Source organism: Doryrhamphus excisus, chromosome 7 (genome assembly GCF_030265055.1).
Source record: "Doryrhamphus excisus isolate RoL2022-K1 chromosome 7, RoL_Dexc_1.0, whole genome shotgun sequence".
NCBI classification, from domain to species: Eukaryota; Metazoa; Chordata; class Actinopteri; order Syngnathiformes; family Syngnathidae; genus Doryrhamphus; species Doryrhamphus excisus.
In genome coordinates, this window is record NC_080472.1 from 1,745,388 (window position 1) to 1,761,033 (window position 15,646).

Genomic DNA, 15,646 nt, shown 5'->3' on the forward strand with positions numbered 1-15,646 from the left:
CCTATCCCATCCGCTTATATTACAACTTTTTAAAAAATGACTTATGTTTTATTATTTTGCCTCTGATTAAAATGACAAAATAACTGCTCTTCTTTTCCATTTTTTCTGTAGTATTTAAAAAAAACTTAACTAATTAACTAATTAACTCATTTTAATTAAATTAAATTAATTCTCAGAATATTTACAATATTTAAATAATTATAATAATATTATTATAATAAATAATTATAAGAATAAAAAAAAAATAACATTCATTCATTCATTTTCTACCGCTACGAGGGTCGCGGGGGTGGGGTGCTGGAGCCTATCCCAGCTGTCTTCAGGCGAGAAGACAGCTTATATTACAACTTTTTTTTAATTACTTATTTATGCTTTATTATTTTGCCTCTGATTAAAATGACAAAATAACTGCTCTTCTTTTCCATTTTTTCTGTTGTTTTTTTTAAAACCTAGTTTTTAAAAATTACAAATTTATTTTTGTTTGTTTCTCAGAATATTTACAAAATTTAAATAATTATAATAATATTATTACATCTAATCAATAATTATAATAATTAAAAATAAATATTTTTTAAAAACCTAGTTTTTCAAAATTCAAAAAAAATATTTTGTTTTGTTTCTGGGAATATTTACAAAATTTAAGTATTATTATAATATTATTATAATAAATAATTATAATAATAATAAGACTAAAATAATTTTTAAAAATAAGTTTCTTCTCATAAAATTGCAGCTTTTTCCCCCTTGTAATTATTATTAATTTCTATTGTTTTTTACTTTTGAACAAATTTCTGTCCATATTTTAACTGTTGTTTTTTTCCCAAATATTTCTACTTTTTACTGAAATACGTATCTTTGTAAAAAAATGTTTTCTTCAACCTAATTGTGAATTTTATTCTCATAATATCCATCCATCCATTTTTTATGCCGCTTATCATCATGCTGGAGCCTATCCCAGCTGACTTTGGGCAAGAAGAAAATATATATCTATATAAAACATGTCCCGGGTTTAATTATAAAATATTATGTGATTGGCGCGCAGTGGCTAGTTGCTAACATGCATGAATTTGTCGTACCTAGCATATAGCGATTGACTCTAAAATACGCTTCTATGCTTCACTGTTCACTGTTAAAAACTGTTTTAAAAAAATTATAACAGGTTTTTCTATGCTTTAACGATGAAAACATTTTATTCCATTTGGTTATCTGAAACTTCGGCAACGTTTAACACGATAACACAATCTTAAATCGACCTTTTATCGATCATAAAAGTGGATAAAGTATAATAGGTCCACTTTAAGAATACACACAGCGACAAGCTTGGAGGCTTTTGTTGAAATAATTATATGTTGTTTCACAACACTCATGAAATTATATAATAAAATGACACCTTAGCGTCATGGCGCCAGCATAATTGTTGCAGTCTGGCACCTAACCCAATCAGAAGATAGATTCATTATTTTTTCCTTTTCTAAAAAGTACAGGTGTTTGTTGACTAATATAGTTTAAGTTTTGGGTTTTTTTTGTTGTTAATTTTTGGATTTTTTTCCCCACTAATTTATATTTAAATAATATAATTAAATGTAATATAATAATATATAATATATATTTAAATATTATTACATATAATATATTAATATAACTTACATTTTTTAAATATTTTTTTTTTTACCATTTGGTACTTTTACAATCACATTTTTTACTGTATTTTATGAATGTTTAATTTTTTTCTTTTTTAATTTTTTAAATTTTTATTTTTTTGTCACATACCAAAGTACAAGGTGATATGACCATACAATGACATAATAATTATAATAATATTATTATTATAATTATTACAATTTTGTAATGAGAAACAAACAAAACTAAATAAATTTGTAATTTTGAAAAACTAGGTTTTAAAAAGAAAATATAGTTTTTATTATAATTTTTATTATAATAACATTATTATAATTACTTAAATTTTGTAAATAATCTGAGAAACAAACAAAACTAAATAAATTTGTAATTTTAAAAAAGTAGGTTTTTAAAAAATATATATTTTTTTATGATTATAATTATTTATTATAATGATATTATTATAATTACTTAAATTTTGTAAATATTCTGAGAAACAAAACTAAATAAATTTGTAATTTTTAAAAAGTAGTTTTTTTTTTAAAGAAATATATTTTTTATGATTATAATTATTTATTATGATATTATTATAATTACTTAACTTTTGTAAATATTTTGAGAAACAAACAAAACAAAACAAATTTGTAATTTTGAAAAACTAGGTTTTTAAAAAATCCATCTTTATTATTATAATTATTATAATAATAATAGTATTATAATTATTTAAATTTTGTAAATATTCTGAGAAACAAACAAAACAAAATAAATTTGTAATTTTGAAAAAGTAGGTTTTTAAAAAATATATATTTTTTATGATTATAATTATTTATTATAATGATATTATTATAATTACTTAAATTTTGTAGATATTCTGAGAAACAAACAAAACACATTTGTAATTTTGAAAAACTAGGTGTTTAAAAAAGATATCTTTATTATTATAATTATTATACTAATAGTATTATAATTATTTAAATTTTGTAAATATTCTGAGAAACAAACAAAACAAAATAAATTTGTAATTTGGAAAATTGGGTTTTAAAAAAAAACAACAGAAAAAATGGAAACTGAAGAGCAGTTATTAAATACACGGAATCTTGCACCAATTTCTCAGAGTACAGAAAGAATATAATAAATATAAAAATAAGAAAGAATAGCCGCAATGCCGCTTCTCTTTGTCTCATCGTCACATTTATTTATTTCTACTGCTTGTTCATTCGTTTCAGAGTGACAGCATTGCACCATGACGTGAGAGCTGCAACACGTTCCCTCCGTTGTCTATGAATCTGCAAGAAAAATATTACATTTTCACATAATCACATTCACTTTTGATAAATATAAACATAAACAAAAAAACACCATACTTACTACACTTATAGAGCTCATTGATACGTGCAGTATCATTGCTGCTCATCTTCATAGCACGGCCAAACACTTTGGCCGTATCGTTTATGGCGACAATGGTTGGCTGGCCGTTTTTGGAAAAGGCCATGCTGGAAACAACAAACAAGATAAATGCATACAGAACTGTAATAACAGGAAAATGTGAAGCCAGTCAATCAATATTTCTGATTTATTATGCGTTGAACTCATCTCGATTCAAATTGGATGATAAAGAAACCAAAAATTATTTTCTGTATTTTTTATTAATTTATTAATATTATTAATTTTTTCACTTATTAGTAATTTTAGTTTATTATTTAATTTATTTATTATTTAATTATTAATGCATTCTCACTATATTTTTAATCTATATATTTTTTTCATGTATTAAGTTTTTATTTATCTTTATTGATTGTATATTATTAATATATTTCTACACTTTTATTTGGTATAATTTTATTTGTTTTTACATTTGTTGATTTTTAAAATACTTTTATTTAAGCCAAACCAGGCAAATGTATTTTTTTTAATATTTCTGATTTATTATGTCAATCAATATTTCTGATTTATTATGCGTTGAACTCATCTCAATTCAAATTGGATGATAAAGATTTAAATTATTTATTATTAATTTATTTATTATTTGATTATTAATGCATTCTTACACTATATTTTTAATCTATATATATATATATACATATATTTCATTTATTAAGTTTTTATTTATTTTTATTGATTGTATATTATTTCTATATTTCTACACTTTAAGTCTCTTATTTGGTATTTTTCATTCTTTTTTTCATTTCTTAATAATACTTAAAAATACTTTTATTGAAGTCAAACCAAGTAAATGTATTTTTTTGTTTTTAATCGCCTATGTCATCCATTGAATAATACATAAATAATGCATACATTAAAATTAAATATCAAAAATTGCACTAATAAGGCCACAAAGTCAGATATTTCCGAGAGAAAGATGACTAAAATATTATATATATATATATATATATATATATATATATATATATATATATATATATATATATATATATATATATATATATATATATATATATATATATATATATATATATATATATATATATATATATATATATATAAAATATATATATAATATATATATATAAGTTCTACTCTAATTCATACTGACTTGCTGTAGTGCATGACGGAGTCGAAGTCGTAGGGAGTACCCAAGTTGTTCGTGTTCACTTTCTCAAAGTTTCTTTCAGTTCCTGTACACAAGATCACACTACAATTCATTTCAATATACAAGATATATATATATATACTTCATATACAAGTTAAACTCATGCTGTCATTCAACTCAAAGGTATACTTAACATATATACAAACATGTACCAATACAAAGACTTCCAACCTTTTAAAGTTTTTTCCGATAACGCGTTACATTGGAGGATAAGCACCACAGAAAATACATGTATGGTGTGGCAATGCCGCTTCTGTCCACCAGAGGGAGCCACAGGAGCTCAAAGACCATAGGGAGGCAGCGCACCAATGAATGCATTACTCAAGAGGCAGTGAATTTCCTTCTCAAATTCCTATTGGTACATATTGATATATTTGTCAGGTATACCTTTTTTTATAGTGTTAAGTTGCTGTGTGATGAATTTAGTGTTTGTAATAAAGTGTTATTGGTGAGATGACACTGAGTCAGACAGTGATGGTTTTTATACTGGTCAGTGACTCAATTATTCATATTCATGCCTATGGACAATTTGGAGTCGCTAATTAACCTAGCATGTTTTTGGAATGTGGGAAAGAAACCGGAGTACCCGGAGAAAACACATGCAAAGTCCACACAGAGATGACCGAAGGTGGAATTGAACTCGGGTCTCCTAGCTGTGAGGCCTGCGCACTAACCACTCATCCACCGTACAGCCATATTTTTTTATCATTACAGTATAAAAAAACCTGTTTACGACCTTGTATCAGAGCCCTCTAGCCATAAAATAACACCCCTATAGTCACAGTTACTCTCCTACCAGCCAATATAGTAGACATTAGGCAGCCAATCACAGGGCACATATAGTCAAACAACCATTCACACTCACATTCATACCTATGGACAATTTGGAGTCGCTAATTAACCTAGCATGTTTTTGGAATGTGGGAGGAAACCAGAGTACCCGGAGAAAACCCACGCAAAGTCCACACAGAGATGACCGAGGGTGGAATTGAACTCGGGTCTCCTAGCTGTGAGGCCTCCGCACTAACCACTCCTAGCCATATTTTTATCATTACAGTGTAAAAAAACCTCCAGGTACTCCGGTTTCTTCCCACATTCCAAAAAAAACATGCTAGGTTAATTAGCGACTCCAAATTGTCCATAGGTATGAATGTGAGTGTGAATGGTTGTTTGTCTATATGTGCCCTGTGATTGGCTGGCTAATGTCTACTATATTGGCTGGTAGGAGAGTAACGGTGACTATAGGGGTGTTATTTTATGGCTAGAGGGCTCTGATACAAGGTCGTAAACAGGTTTTTTTTATACTGTAATGATAGAAATATGGTGGTTAGTGCGCAGGCCTCGCAGCTTGGAGACCCGGGTTCAATTCCACCCTCGGTCATCTCTGTGTGGACTTTTGCGTGGGTTTTCTCCGGGTACTCCGGTTTCCTCCCACATTCCAAAAACATGCTAGGTTAATTAGCGACTCCAAATTGTCCATAGGTATGAATGTGAGTGTGAATGGTTGTTTGTCTATATGTGCCCTGTGATTGGCTGGCTAATGTCTACTATATTGGCTGGTAGGAGAGTAACGGTGACTATAGGGGTGTTATTTTATGGCTAGAGGGCTCTGATACAAGGTCGTAAACAGGTTTTTTTATACTGTAATGATAAAAATATGGCTGCATGGTGGTTGAGTGGTTAGTGCGCAGGCCTCACAGCTAGGAGACCCGAGTTCAATTCCACCCTCGGTCATTTCTGTGTGGACTTTGCGTGGGTTTTCTCCGGGTACTCCAGTTTCCTCCCACATTCCAAAAACATGCTAGGTTAATTAGCGACTCCAAATTGTCCATAGGTATAAAATGTGAGTGTGAATGGTTGTTTGTCTATATGTGCCCTGTGATTGGCTGGCTAATGTCTACTATATTGGCTGGTAGGAGAGTAACGGTGACTATAGGGGTGTTATTTTATGGCTAGAGGGCTCTGATACAAGGTCGTAAACAGGTTTTTTTTATACTGTAATGATAAAAATATGACTGCATGGTGGTTGAGTGGTTAGTGCGCAGGCCTCGCAGCTTGGAGACCCGAGTTCAATTCCACCCTCGGTCATCTCTCTGTGGACTTTGCATGGGTTTTCTCCGGGTACTCCGGTTTCCTCCCACATTCCAAAAACATGCTAGGTTAATTAGCGACTCCAAATTGTCCATAGGTATGAATGTGAGTGTGAATGGTTGTTTGTCTATATGTGCCCTGTGATTGGCTGGCTACCAGTCCAGGGTGTACCCCGCCTCTCGCCCTATATATGTTATAAAAAAAATTTTCAAGCATAAAAAATATATCTCAGCAGGCAATCTCACCATCTCTGATGTTGTCGAAGTTAATGATGACGTGATCATCTCGATCCGAGCGAACCTGCTCATGGTGGAATCCAAGCGCGTGAAGAATCTCATGCTGCACGGTGCCGAGGTACACGCATCCGTTTTTCTGCAACGAGATTGCCTGACCTCTGGACTGACGGCCCAGGTACGACCAACACCTGACACAGACAAAGAGCAAACCTGGAAATATATATTTTTTTTTTCGGAAAATTTCCCGTGAACTTAAACGCGGTGCGTGTGTATCCCTACCCAGATCCCGGGAAGAAGTACAAGTAGTTCCTGTGCCACCAGCGTCTCTTTGTGAAGCGGATGCAGGTGTCTTTATAGAAACTCAGCAAGCCACGGATGATGGTTATGCGATCCGAGAAGCCTGCGGACACACACACGTAGTACTACTAGTAAGTACCCTCTCAACATTATTCCACTTATGTACCTATTGAAATATTTGGTCCTTAAAAAAAAAAAAAAAAAAAAAAAAAAAAGGGTGCCCAAAATGTTGCCCGGGGGCCATTTGTGGTCAGTGGCTATATTTTTATTGGCCTCTAGCGCATTCTAAGAATATAATTTAACACTAAAACTATAAACCCCCCCCCAAAAAACAGTATCAATGGGGAAGTTGGCAGTAATTTTAGAAGCATAAAGTCAAAATATTAAGACAAAAAGTGATCATTTTAGAAGAATAATATTGTAATTTTGTGATAAAAAATCAATCATTTCAGTGGCATGAATTGAAATATTAAAAAACTATTAAACCATAAAAAACTATAAAATACAAAACATGTAATATTATTTAAAAAAATGAGATGTAATTTTTTTAAGTTTGGGAAAATTAGGGTGGAAAAAGCTATAATATTATGGAAATAAAGTCAAAATATGGGAATAAAAAATTAAATAATATTACAAGGAGAACATGTTGAGTAACTGGAAATGACTGGAAATTAGGCTTTAATTTTTACAGGAATAAAGTCAAAATATTAGGAGGAAAAAAGTTTTCAAAATACAAAACTTGTAATATTATTTTAAAAAATAAGATGTAATTTAAAAAAAAAGTTTGGGAAAATTAGGGTGGGAAAAAAATATAATATTATGGAAATAAAGTCAAAATATGGGAATAAAAAATTAACTGGAAATGACTGGAAATGAGGCTTTAATTTTTACAGGAATAAAGTCAAAATATTAGGAGGAAAAGAAGTTTTCAAAATACAAAACCTGTAATATTATTTTTAAAAATAAGATGTAATTTAAAAAAAAAGTTTGGGAAAATTAGGGTGGGAACAAGTTATAATATTATGGAAATAAAGTCAAAATATGGGAATAAAAAATTAACTGGAAATGACTGGAAATGAGGCTTTAATTTTACGGGAATAAAGTCAAAATATTAGGAGGAAAAAAAGGTTTCAAAATACAAAACCTGTAATATTATTTTAAAAAATAAGATGTAATTTTTTTTTTAAGTTTGGAAAAATTAGGGTGGGAAAAAATATATAATATTATGGAAATAAAGTCAAAATATGGGAATAAAAAATTAACTGGAAATGACTGGAAATGAGGCTTTAATTTTACAGGAATAAAGTCAAAATATTAGGAGGAAAAAAGTTTTCAAAATGCAAAACCTGTAATATTATTTTAAAAATAAGATGTAATTTAAAAAAAAGTTTGGGGAAATTAGGGTGAGAAAAAGTTATAATATTATGGAAATAAAGTCAAAATATGGGAATAAAAAATTAAATAATATTACAAGGAGAACATGTTGAGTAACTGGAAATGAGGCTTTAAATTTACGGGAATAAAGTCAAAATATTAGGAGGAAAAAAAATGTCAAAATACAAAACCTGTAATATTATTTTAAAAAATAAGATGTAATTTTTTTTTAAGTTTGGGAAAATTAAGGTGAGAAAAAGTTATAATATTATGGAAATAAAGTCAAAATATGGGAATAAAAAATTAACTGGAAATGACTGGAAATGAGGCTTTAATTTTACGGGAATAAAGTCAAAATATTAGGAGGAAAAAAAGTTTTCAAAATACAAAACTTGTAATATTATTTTAAAAAATAAGATATAATTTTTAAAAAAGTTTGGGAAAATTAGGGTGAGAAAAAGTTATAATAATATGGGAATAAAAAATTAACTGGAAATGACTGGAAATGAGGCTTTAATTTTACGGCAATAAAGTCAAAATATTAGGAGGGAAAAAAGTTTTCAAAATACAAAACCTGTAATATTATTTTAAAAAATAAGATGTAATTTTTTTTTAAAAAGATTGGGAAAATTAGGGTGGGAAAAAAATATAACATTATGGAAATAAAGTCAAAATATCATGGGAATAAAGGGATAGTATCAGGACAACAACAGGGAAGTTGAAAAATTAACAATGGAAAAAAACTTTAAAAAAAAACTAATTTTCTGAGAATAAAGTAATAATATTGTGGGAATAAAGTTTTAATGTTACGTGAATGAGGTTTTGCCCTAATGCCACATTTGATGGCACAAAAAGATTTACTGTAAAGACAAAGATGTGATGAATGAATTAAGATGGATGATTACTTACTGTAAGATGAGGAGATGGACACAGGAACATACACATACTTCCCATATTTGGGCCATGTGCATCCTGTGGCAGTGCAGGGATCGGCGTTCCTTTGCACTTTTAGGGCGATGTCGCCATGCAGCAGATGTGTTGCTGTCAAAGAGCAAACACAAAATATATTCACATCGTGTATACCTGTGTGTGTGTGTGTGTGTGTGTGTGTGTACTCTCTTACTTGTGTTTGCATTTGCCCTTTCAATGATTTCACTGACATCTTTGTTTCCTAAAAAACAACAACAATATATAGACATTAAACATAGCATGAGAAATGAAACATATTGCAGTTTTTTATTAAGTTTATAAATCTAGATCAGGGGTAAATATTTATATATTTTTATATATATTATATTATATTTTATTATATTTTATAAATCTAGATCAGGGGTGTCCAACTTTTTCCATATTGAAAAATATTTAAAAAACATTTTTTTTTTACATTTTTTTAAGCAAAGCATATAGAGATGCAGGGATGTTTTTTTTATATTTGAGGAAAAAACAACAACCTGCACCCTTTATTTGTAGAATATTTTGACTTTATTTATTTTAACATTACAACTTTTTCCCACCCAAATTTTCAAAAAATATTTGTATATTTTTATTTATATTATTATATTATTTTTATATATTTTATAATTTTATATTTTATTATATTATACTTTATTATATTTATTTTATTATATTATATTTTATTATATTTTATTATATTTTATAAATCTAGATCAGGGTTGTCCAACTTTTTCCATATTGAATTTTTTTTTTTTTTTACAGTTTTTTTAAGCAAAGCTTATAGAGATGCAGGGATGTTTTTTTTATATTTGAGGAAAAAACAACAACCTGCACCCTTTATTTGTAGAATATTTTGACTTTATTTATTTTAACATTACAACTTTTTCCCACCCAAATTTTCAAAAAATATTTATATATTTTTATATATATTATTATATTATTTTTATATATTTTATAATATTATATTTTATTATATTATACTGTATTATATTTATTTTATTATACTGTATTATATTATTTTATTATATTTTATAAATCTAGATCAAGGTTGTCCAACTTTTTCTATATTGAAAAATATTTTTTAAAATGTTTTTACATTTTTTTAAGAAAACCATATAGAGATGCAGGGATGTTTTTTATATTTGAGGAAAAAACAACAACCTGCATGTCATCTTTTTATTATCGCTAACAAAGCGTATTACTGTATGAACTTTTTCGCCTTACCTTTCTTATTGCACAATTTTTTTTGTCATATTAGCACTTTATTTGTAGAATATTTTGACTTTATTTATTTTAACATTACAACTTTTTCCCACCCAAATTTTCAAAAAATATTTATATATTTTTTTATATACGTATATTATATTTTATTATATCATTTTATATATTTTATTATATTATATTTTATTATATTTATTTTATTTTATTATATTTTATAAATCTAGATCAGCCTTTCTTATTGCACAATTTTTTTCGTCATATTAGCACTTTATTTGTAGAATATTTTGACTTTATTTATTTTAACATTACAACTTTTTCCCACCTAAATTAAAAAAAATATATATATTTTGTATATATATTATATTTTATTTTTATATATTATATTTATTTTATTATATTTTATTTATATATTTTTTACATATTTTTTTCCTTCTTTTCAATTTTCAACTTCATGCTATTTTTTTTCTCCTACTTCTCTTACTACCTTTTTGCTGTTGTTTTTTTTTGTCTTATCATGTTTTTAAAATGTTCCAATGTCCAATAATAAAACAGTCGGGGACCATAAATGGCACCCAGGCCACGCTTTGGACACCCCTGATGTAGCCGAATGAGCGCATCAACACTTTTTTTTGCACGGGTTTACTTACCAATCTCATCCTTACGCTGGGAGACTGTCTGAAAAAACACAAATACATCACTTTTTTGTCTTTATATAAGAATTATTCTTTATTCTTTTATTCTTTATTTGGTCTAAATGAACAAATAAATGAAAAAAAAAAAAAACAACACTCACTAGTTTAACTTTTAGTACTGAAGTACAATTTAAATGCATTTAAATATGCTGGAAAATCCCAGAAAACACACTCAAAACTGTGCATTCAACTGAAAAAAAAATACATAGTGTCTTTGAACGCAACCCCTCATGGCTCATAATAACATCTTTGAAATCTTATTCAAATGTTGCGCTACTAGAGGTTGGTGTTTTAGATTTTCCACACAAATATACACAATTGTGTCAAAAATGACATATTTCACACATAGTTGTAAATCGTGATTAATTACGATTAATTGGTTTATATCAGGGGTGGGCAAACTTTTGGACTCGTGGGCCGCACTGAGTTAACAAAACTGTGCGGGGGAGGGGGCAGAATATATATTTTTTATAACACACACATTATTTTACGCTTATAATTCTAACAGTCAACCTTGAATTATTTGTCTAATTTTATTTATTTATTATATATTTTGATTAATTATATTATATATATTAATTGTATTATTATATATATTATATTTTTACATTTTTATTATTTATTTATTTGTATATATTATTTGTATATATTTGTATTTGTATAACAGTCCACCTAGAATTATTTGTCTAATTTTATTTATTTATTATATATTTTGATTAATTATATTATATATATTAATTGTATTATTATATATATTATATTTAATATATGATATTATATTTTTACATTTTTTTATTTATTTATTTATTTATTTTATTTACTTATTTGTATATATTATTTGCATATATTTGTATTTGTATTTGTATAACAGTCCACCTAGAATTATTTGTCTGATTTTATTTATTTATTATATTATATTATATTTAATCTACACATTGTATATATATATATATAATTTATTATATATATTATAATTATTATTATTAATTACATTATGTATCAATTATCATATTTTTATACATTTATTATTTATTTTATTTATGTACTTATTTGTATAATTCTATCTGTAAACGTGTCAGATTATTAGCTATATGTTTTAAATATGTTCCATATATCCCTTTTTTTCCCAGAGCACTTTAAACATCAAACCACATCAAACTTGAATTTTACATTAAAAATTATTTTTTTTTATTATTTTTATTGTTTTTTGTTTTTTTTTACTGAAGAAGACATCCGACTTGCAAGTCATGTTGCCAGCATGTATGTTAAAAGTTAGAAAGCAACTGGCGGGCCGGATTCAAACGCTTAGTGGGCCACATGTGGCCCCCGGGCCGCAGTTTGCCCACCCCTGGTTTATATTAACTGCGATTGGTAATCTTACCGGAGGGATGCTTATCAGTGACAGCAACAGGATGACAGAAGTCAAGATTGGAGCCATGATGATGTTAATCTTCAAATCTGGGTGACAAAAAGAATATAATAATAATAACAATAATAATAATAATAATACAGGAAGTGACAGTGATAAGTAAATTATATGCAAGTAAGTCATAAGTGATGTTTACCTTTCAACGCCAGGACCCCCGATGCTTGGATGCGGATGCTCGAGTCTTCCTGCTTTATATTTGCCTCACAAAGGGCGTGTCTGTTCATCCCTGCTGTCAATCAAAATACTTTCTATGCAGTAAATTGAAGATATTGTATTAACGCAGGAAGGATGTCACATAATTTGCAAATTGAACAAGTTATCAAGTAAAGATAATTAAGAGAAAATGTAATTCTTAATAATAATAATAATAATAATAATAATAATAATATCATGACAACAGTACATGTGACATGATGTGAGAACGTAAACCGGTTGAAGAAGGTATATTTCCATTTTTTTGGCTTCTTAGGTATGACTGTAATTTCGCTCAAGTTTGAACGCTTCGACTGCTTACTTGCCTCGGGTTAAATTCCATCATACTTCAAATTTACCAACACTGTCATTCCAGTCGTCTTTCATCAGAAACAAAAATTTTTTTAGATTTTTAGTAATTAACAGTAGAACATAGGTAAGTTTCAGGAAAATATCAGCTCCCAACAAAAAAAAAAGGAGAAAACTAGACTGGAATCTTTCCATGGTTTCCCGACACTAAAATAACCACTTCCACCCCCTTGTGGGAGAAGAACATGCAAACTCCACACGGAGATGGCCGAGAGTGGAATCGAACTCGGGTCTCCGAGATGTGTGGCCTGTGTGCTAACCACTTGTTAACCGTGCAGCCCAGCACTGACAGCAGTTTTGATTCCATGATTTGACTGGAATCTTTCCATGGTGTCCCAACACTAAAAGAACCACTTCCACCCCTTGTGGGAGAAGAACATGCCACGGGTTAAATTCCATCATACTTCAAATTTACCAACACTGTCATTCCAGTCGTCTTTCATCAGAAACAAAAAAAATTTAGATTTTTAGTAATTAACAGGAATACATAGGTAAGTTTCAGGAAAATATCAGCTCCCAACAAAAAAAAAGGAGAAAACTAGACTAGAATCTTTCCATGGTGTCCCGACACTAAAATAACCACTTCCACCCCCTTGTGGGAGAAGAACATGCAAACTCCACACAGAGATGGCCGAGGGTGGAATTGAACTCGGGTCTCCGAGATGTGTGGCCTGTGTGCTAACCACTTGTTAACCGTGCAGCCCAGCACTGACAGCAGTTTGCTCGTTTTTGATTCCATGATTTGACTGGAATCTTTCCATGGTGTCCCGACACTAAAAGAACCACTTCCACCCCTTGTGGGAGAAGAACATGCCACGGGTTAAATTCCATCATACTTCAAATTTACCAACACTGTCATTCCAGTCGTCTTTCATCAGAAACAAAAAAAATTTAGATTTTTTGTAATTAACAGGAGAACATAGGTAAGTTTCAGGAAAATATCTGCTCCCAACAAAAAAAAAGGAGAAAACTAGACTGGAATCTTTCCATGGTGTCCCGACACTAAAATAACCACTTCCACCCCCTTGTGGGAGAAGAACATGAAGACTCCACACAGAGATGGCCGAGGGTGGAATCGAACTCGGGTCTCCGAGATGTGTGGCCTGTGTGCTAACCAACTTGTCCACCGTGCAGTCCAGCACTGACAGCAGTTTTGATTCCATGATTTGACTGGAATCTTTCCATGGTGTCCCGACACTAAAATAACCACTTCCACCCCTTGTGGGAGAAGAACATGCAAACTCCACACAGAGATGGCCGAGGGTGGAATCGAACTCGGGTCTCCGAGATGTGTGGCCTGTGTGCTAACCAACTTGTCCACCGTGCAGCCCAGTACTGACAGCAGTTTTGATTCCATGATTTGACTGGAATATTTCCATGGTGTCCCGACACTAAAAGAACCACTTCCACCCCCTTGTGGGAGAAGAACATGCAAACTCCACACAGAGATGGCCGAGGGTGGAATCGAACTCGGGTCTCCGAGCTGTGTGGCCTGTGTGCTAACCACTTGTCCACCGTGCAGCCCAGCTCTGACAGCAGTTTTCTCGTTTTGATTCCATGATTTGACTGGAATCTTTCCATGGTTTCCCGACACTAAAATAACCACTTCCACCCCTTGTGGGAGAAGATATTTCAGGAAAATATCAGCTCCCAACAAAAAAAAATAAAAGGAGAAAACTAGACTGGAATCTTTCCATGGTGTCCCGACACTAAAATAACCACTTCCACCCCCTTGTGGGAGAAGAACATGCAAACTCCACACAGAGATGGCCGAGGATGGAATCGAACTCGCTTCTCCGAGCTGTGTGGCCTGTGTACTAACCACTCGACCACCGTGCAGCCCAGCTCTGACAGGTTTGCTTGTTTTGATTCCATGATTTGACTGGAATCTTTCCATGGTGTCCCAACACTAAAATAACCACTTCCCCCCCTTGTGGGAGAAGAACATGCAAACTCCACACGGAGATGGCCGAGGGTGGAATCGAACACGGGTCTCCGAGATGTGTGGCCTGTGTGCTAACCACTTGTTAACCGTGCAGCCCAGCACTGACAGCAGTTTTGATTCCATGATTTGACTGGAATCTTTCCATGGTGTCCCGACACTAAAATAACCACTTCCACCCCCTTGTGGGAGAAGAACATGCAAACTCCACACAGAGATGGCCGAGGGTGGAATCGAACTCGGGTCTCCGAGATGTGTGGCCTGTGTGCTAACCACTCGACCACCGTGCAGCCCAGCACTGACAGCACTTTGCTCGTTTTGATTCCGTGATTTGACTGGAATCTTTCCATGGTGTCCCAACATTAAAAGAACCACTTCCCCCTTCTTAATAGTATCTGAAATACAGACATTGAAAATGTCAGAATGTCACACAGTCATGGAACCATCACTAAACCATTTGGATGTTGACAGCTTTAAGGGTTGGAAAACAGACTCCTCATAGGTTGACTCGTCATGACAGGGTTGGTGAGCAATGTGTTCAAACCCTGCGGAGTGTTTGTATTGTTGTGCGCATTCTTATCATCTTCGAGGAGGTATCATCGACAGCATCGTGACACGCCA

The 15,646-nt window shown here is 30.8% G+C and overlaps 1 protein-coding gene across 1 annotated transcript; it reads right to left on the bottom strand.

The window, feature by feature from the left end:
- Positions 1–2,839: 2,839 nt before the first annotated feature.
- Positions 2,840–12,746, bottom strand: LOC131132335 (low choriolytic enzyme-like). Its single transcript, XM_058077872.1, has 8 exons — positions 12,659–12,746; positions 9,350–9,397; positions 9,136–9,267; positions 6,835–6,955; positions 6,565–6,743; positions 4,172–4,253; positions 2,982–3,110; positions 2,840–2,903 (listed from the first exon to the last, which is right to left on the bottom strand). Exons 1-8 carry the CDS (start codon positions 12,744–12,746, stop codon positions 2,840–2,842), a joined length of 843 nt encoding a protein of 280 aa, XP_057933855.1.
- Positions 12,747–15,646: the final 2,900 nt, after the last annotated feature.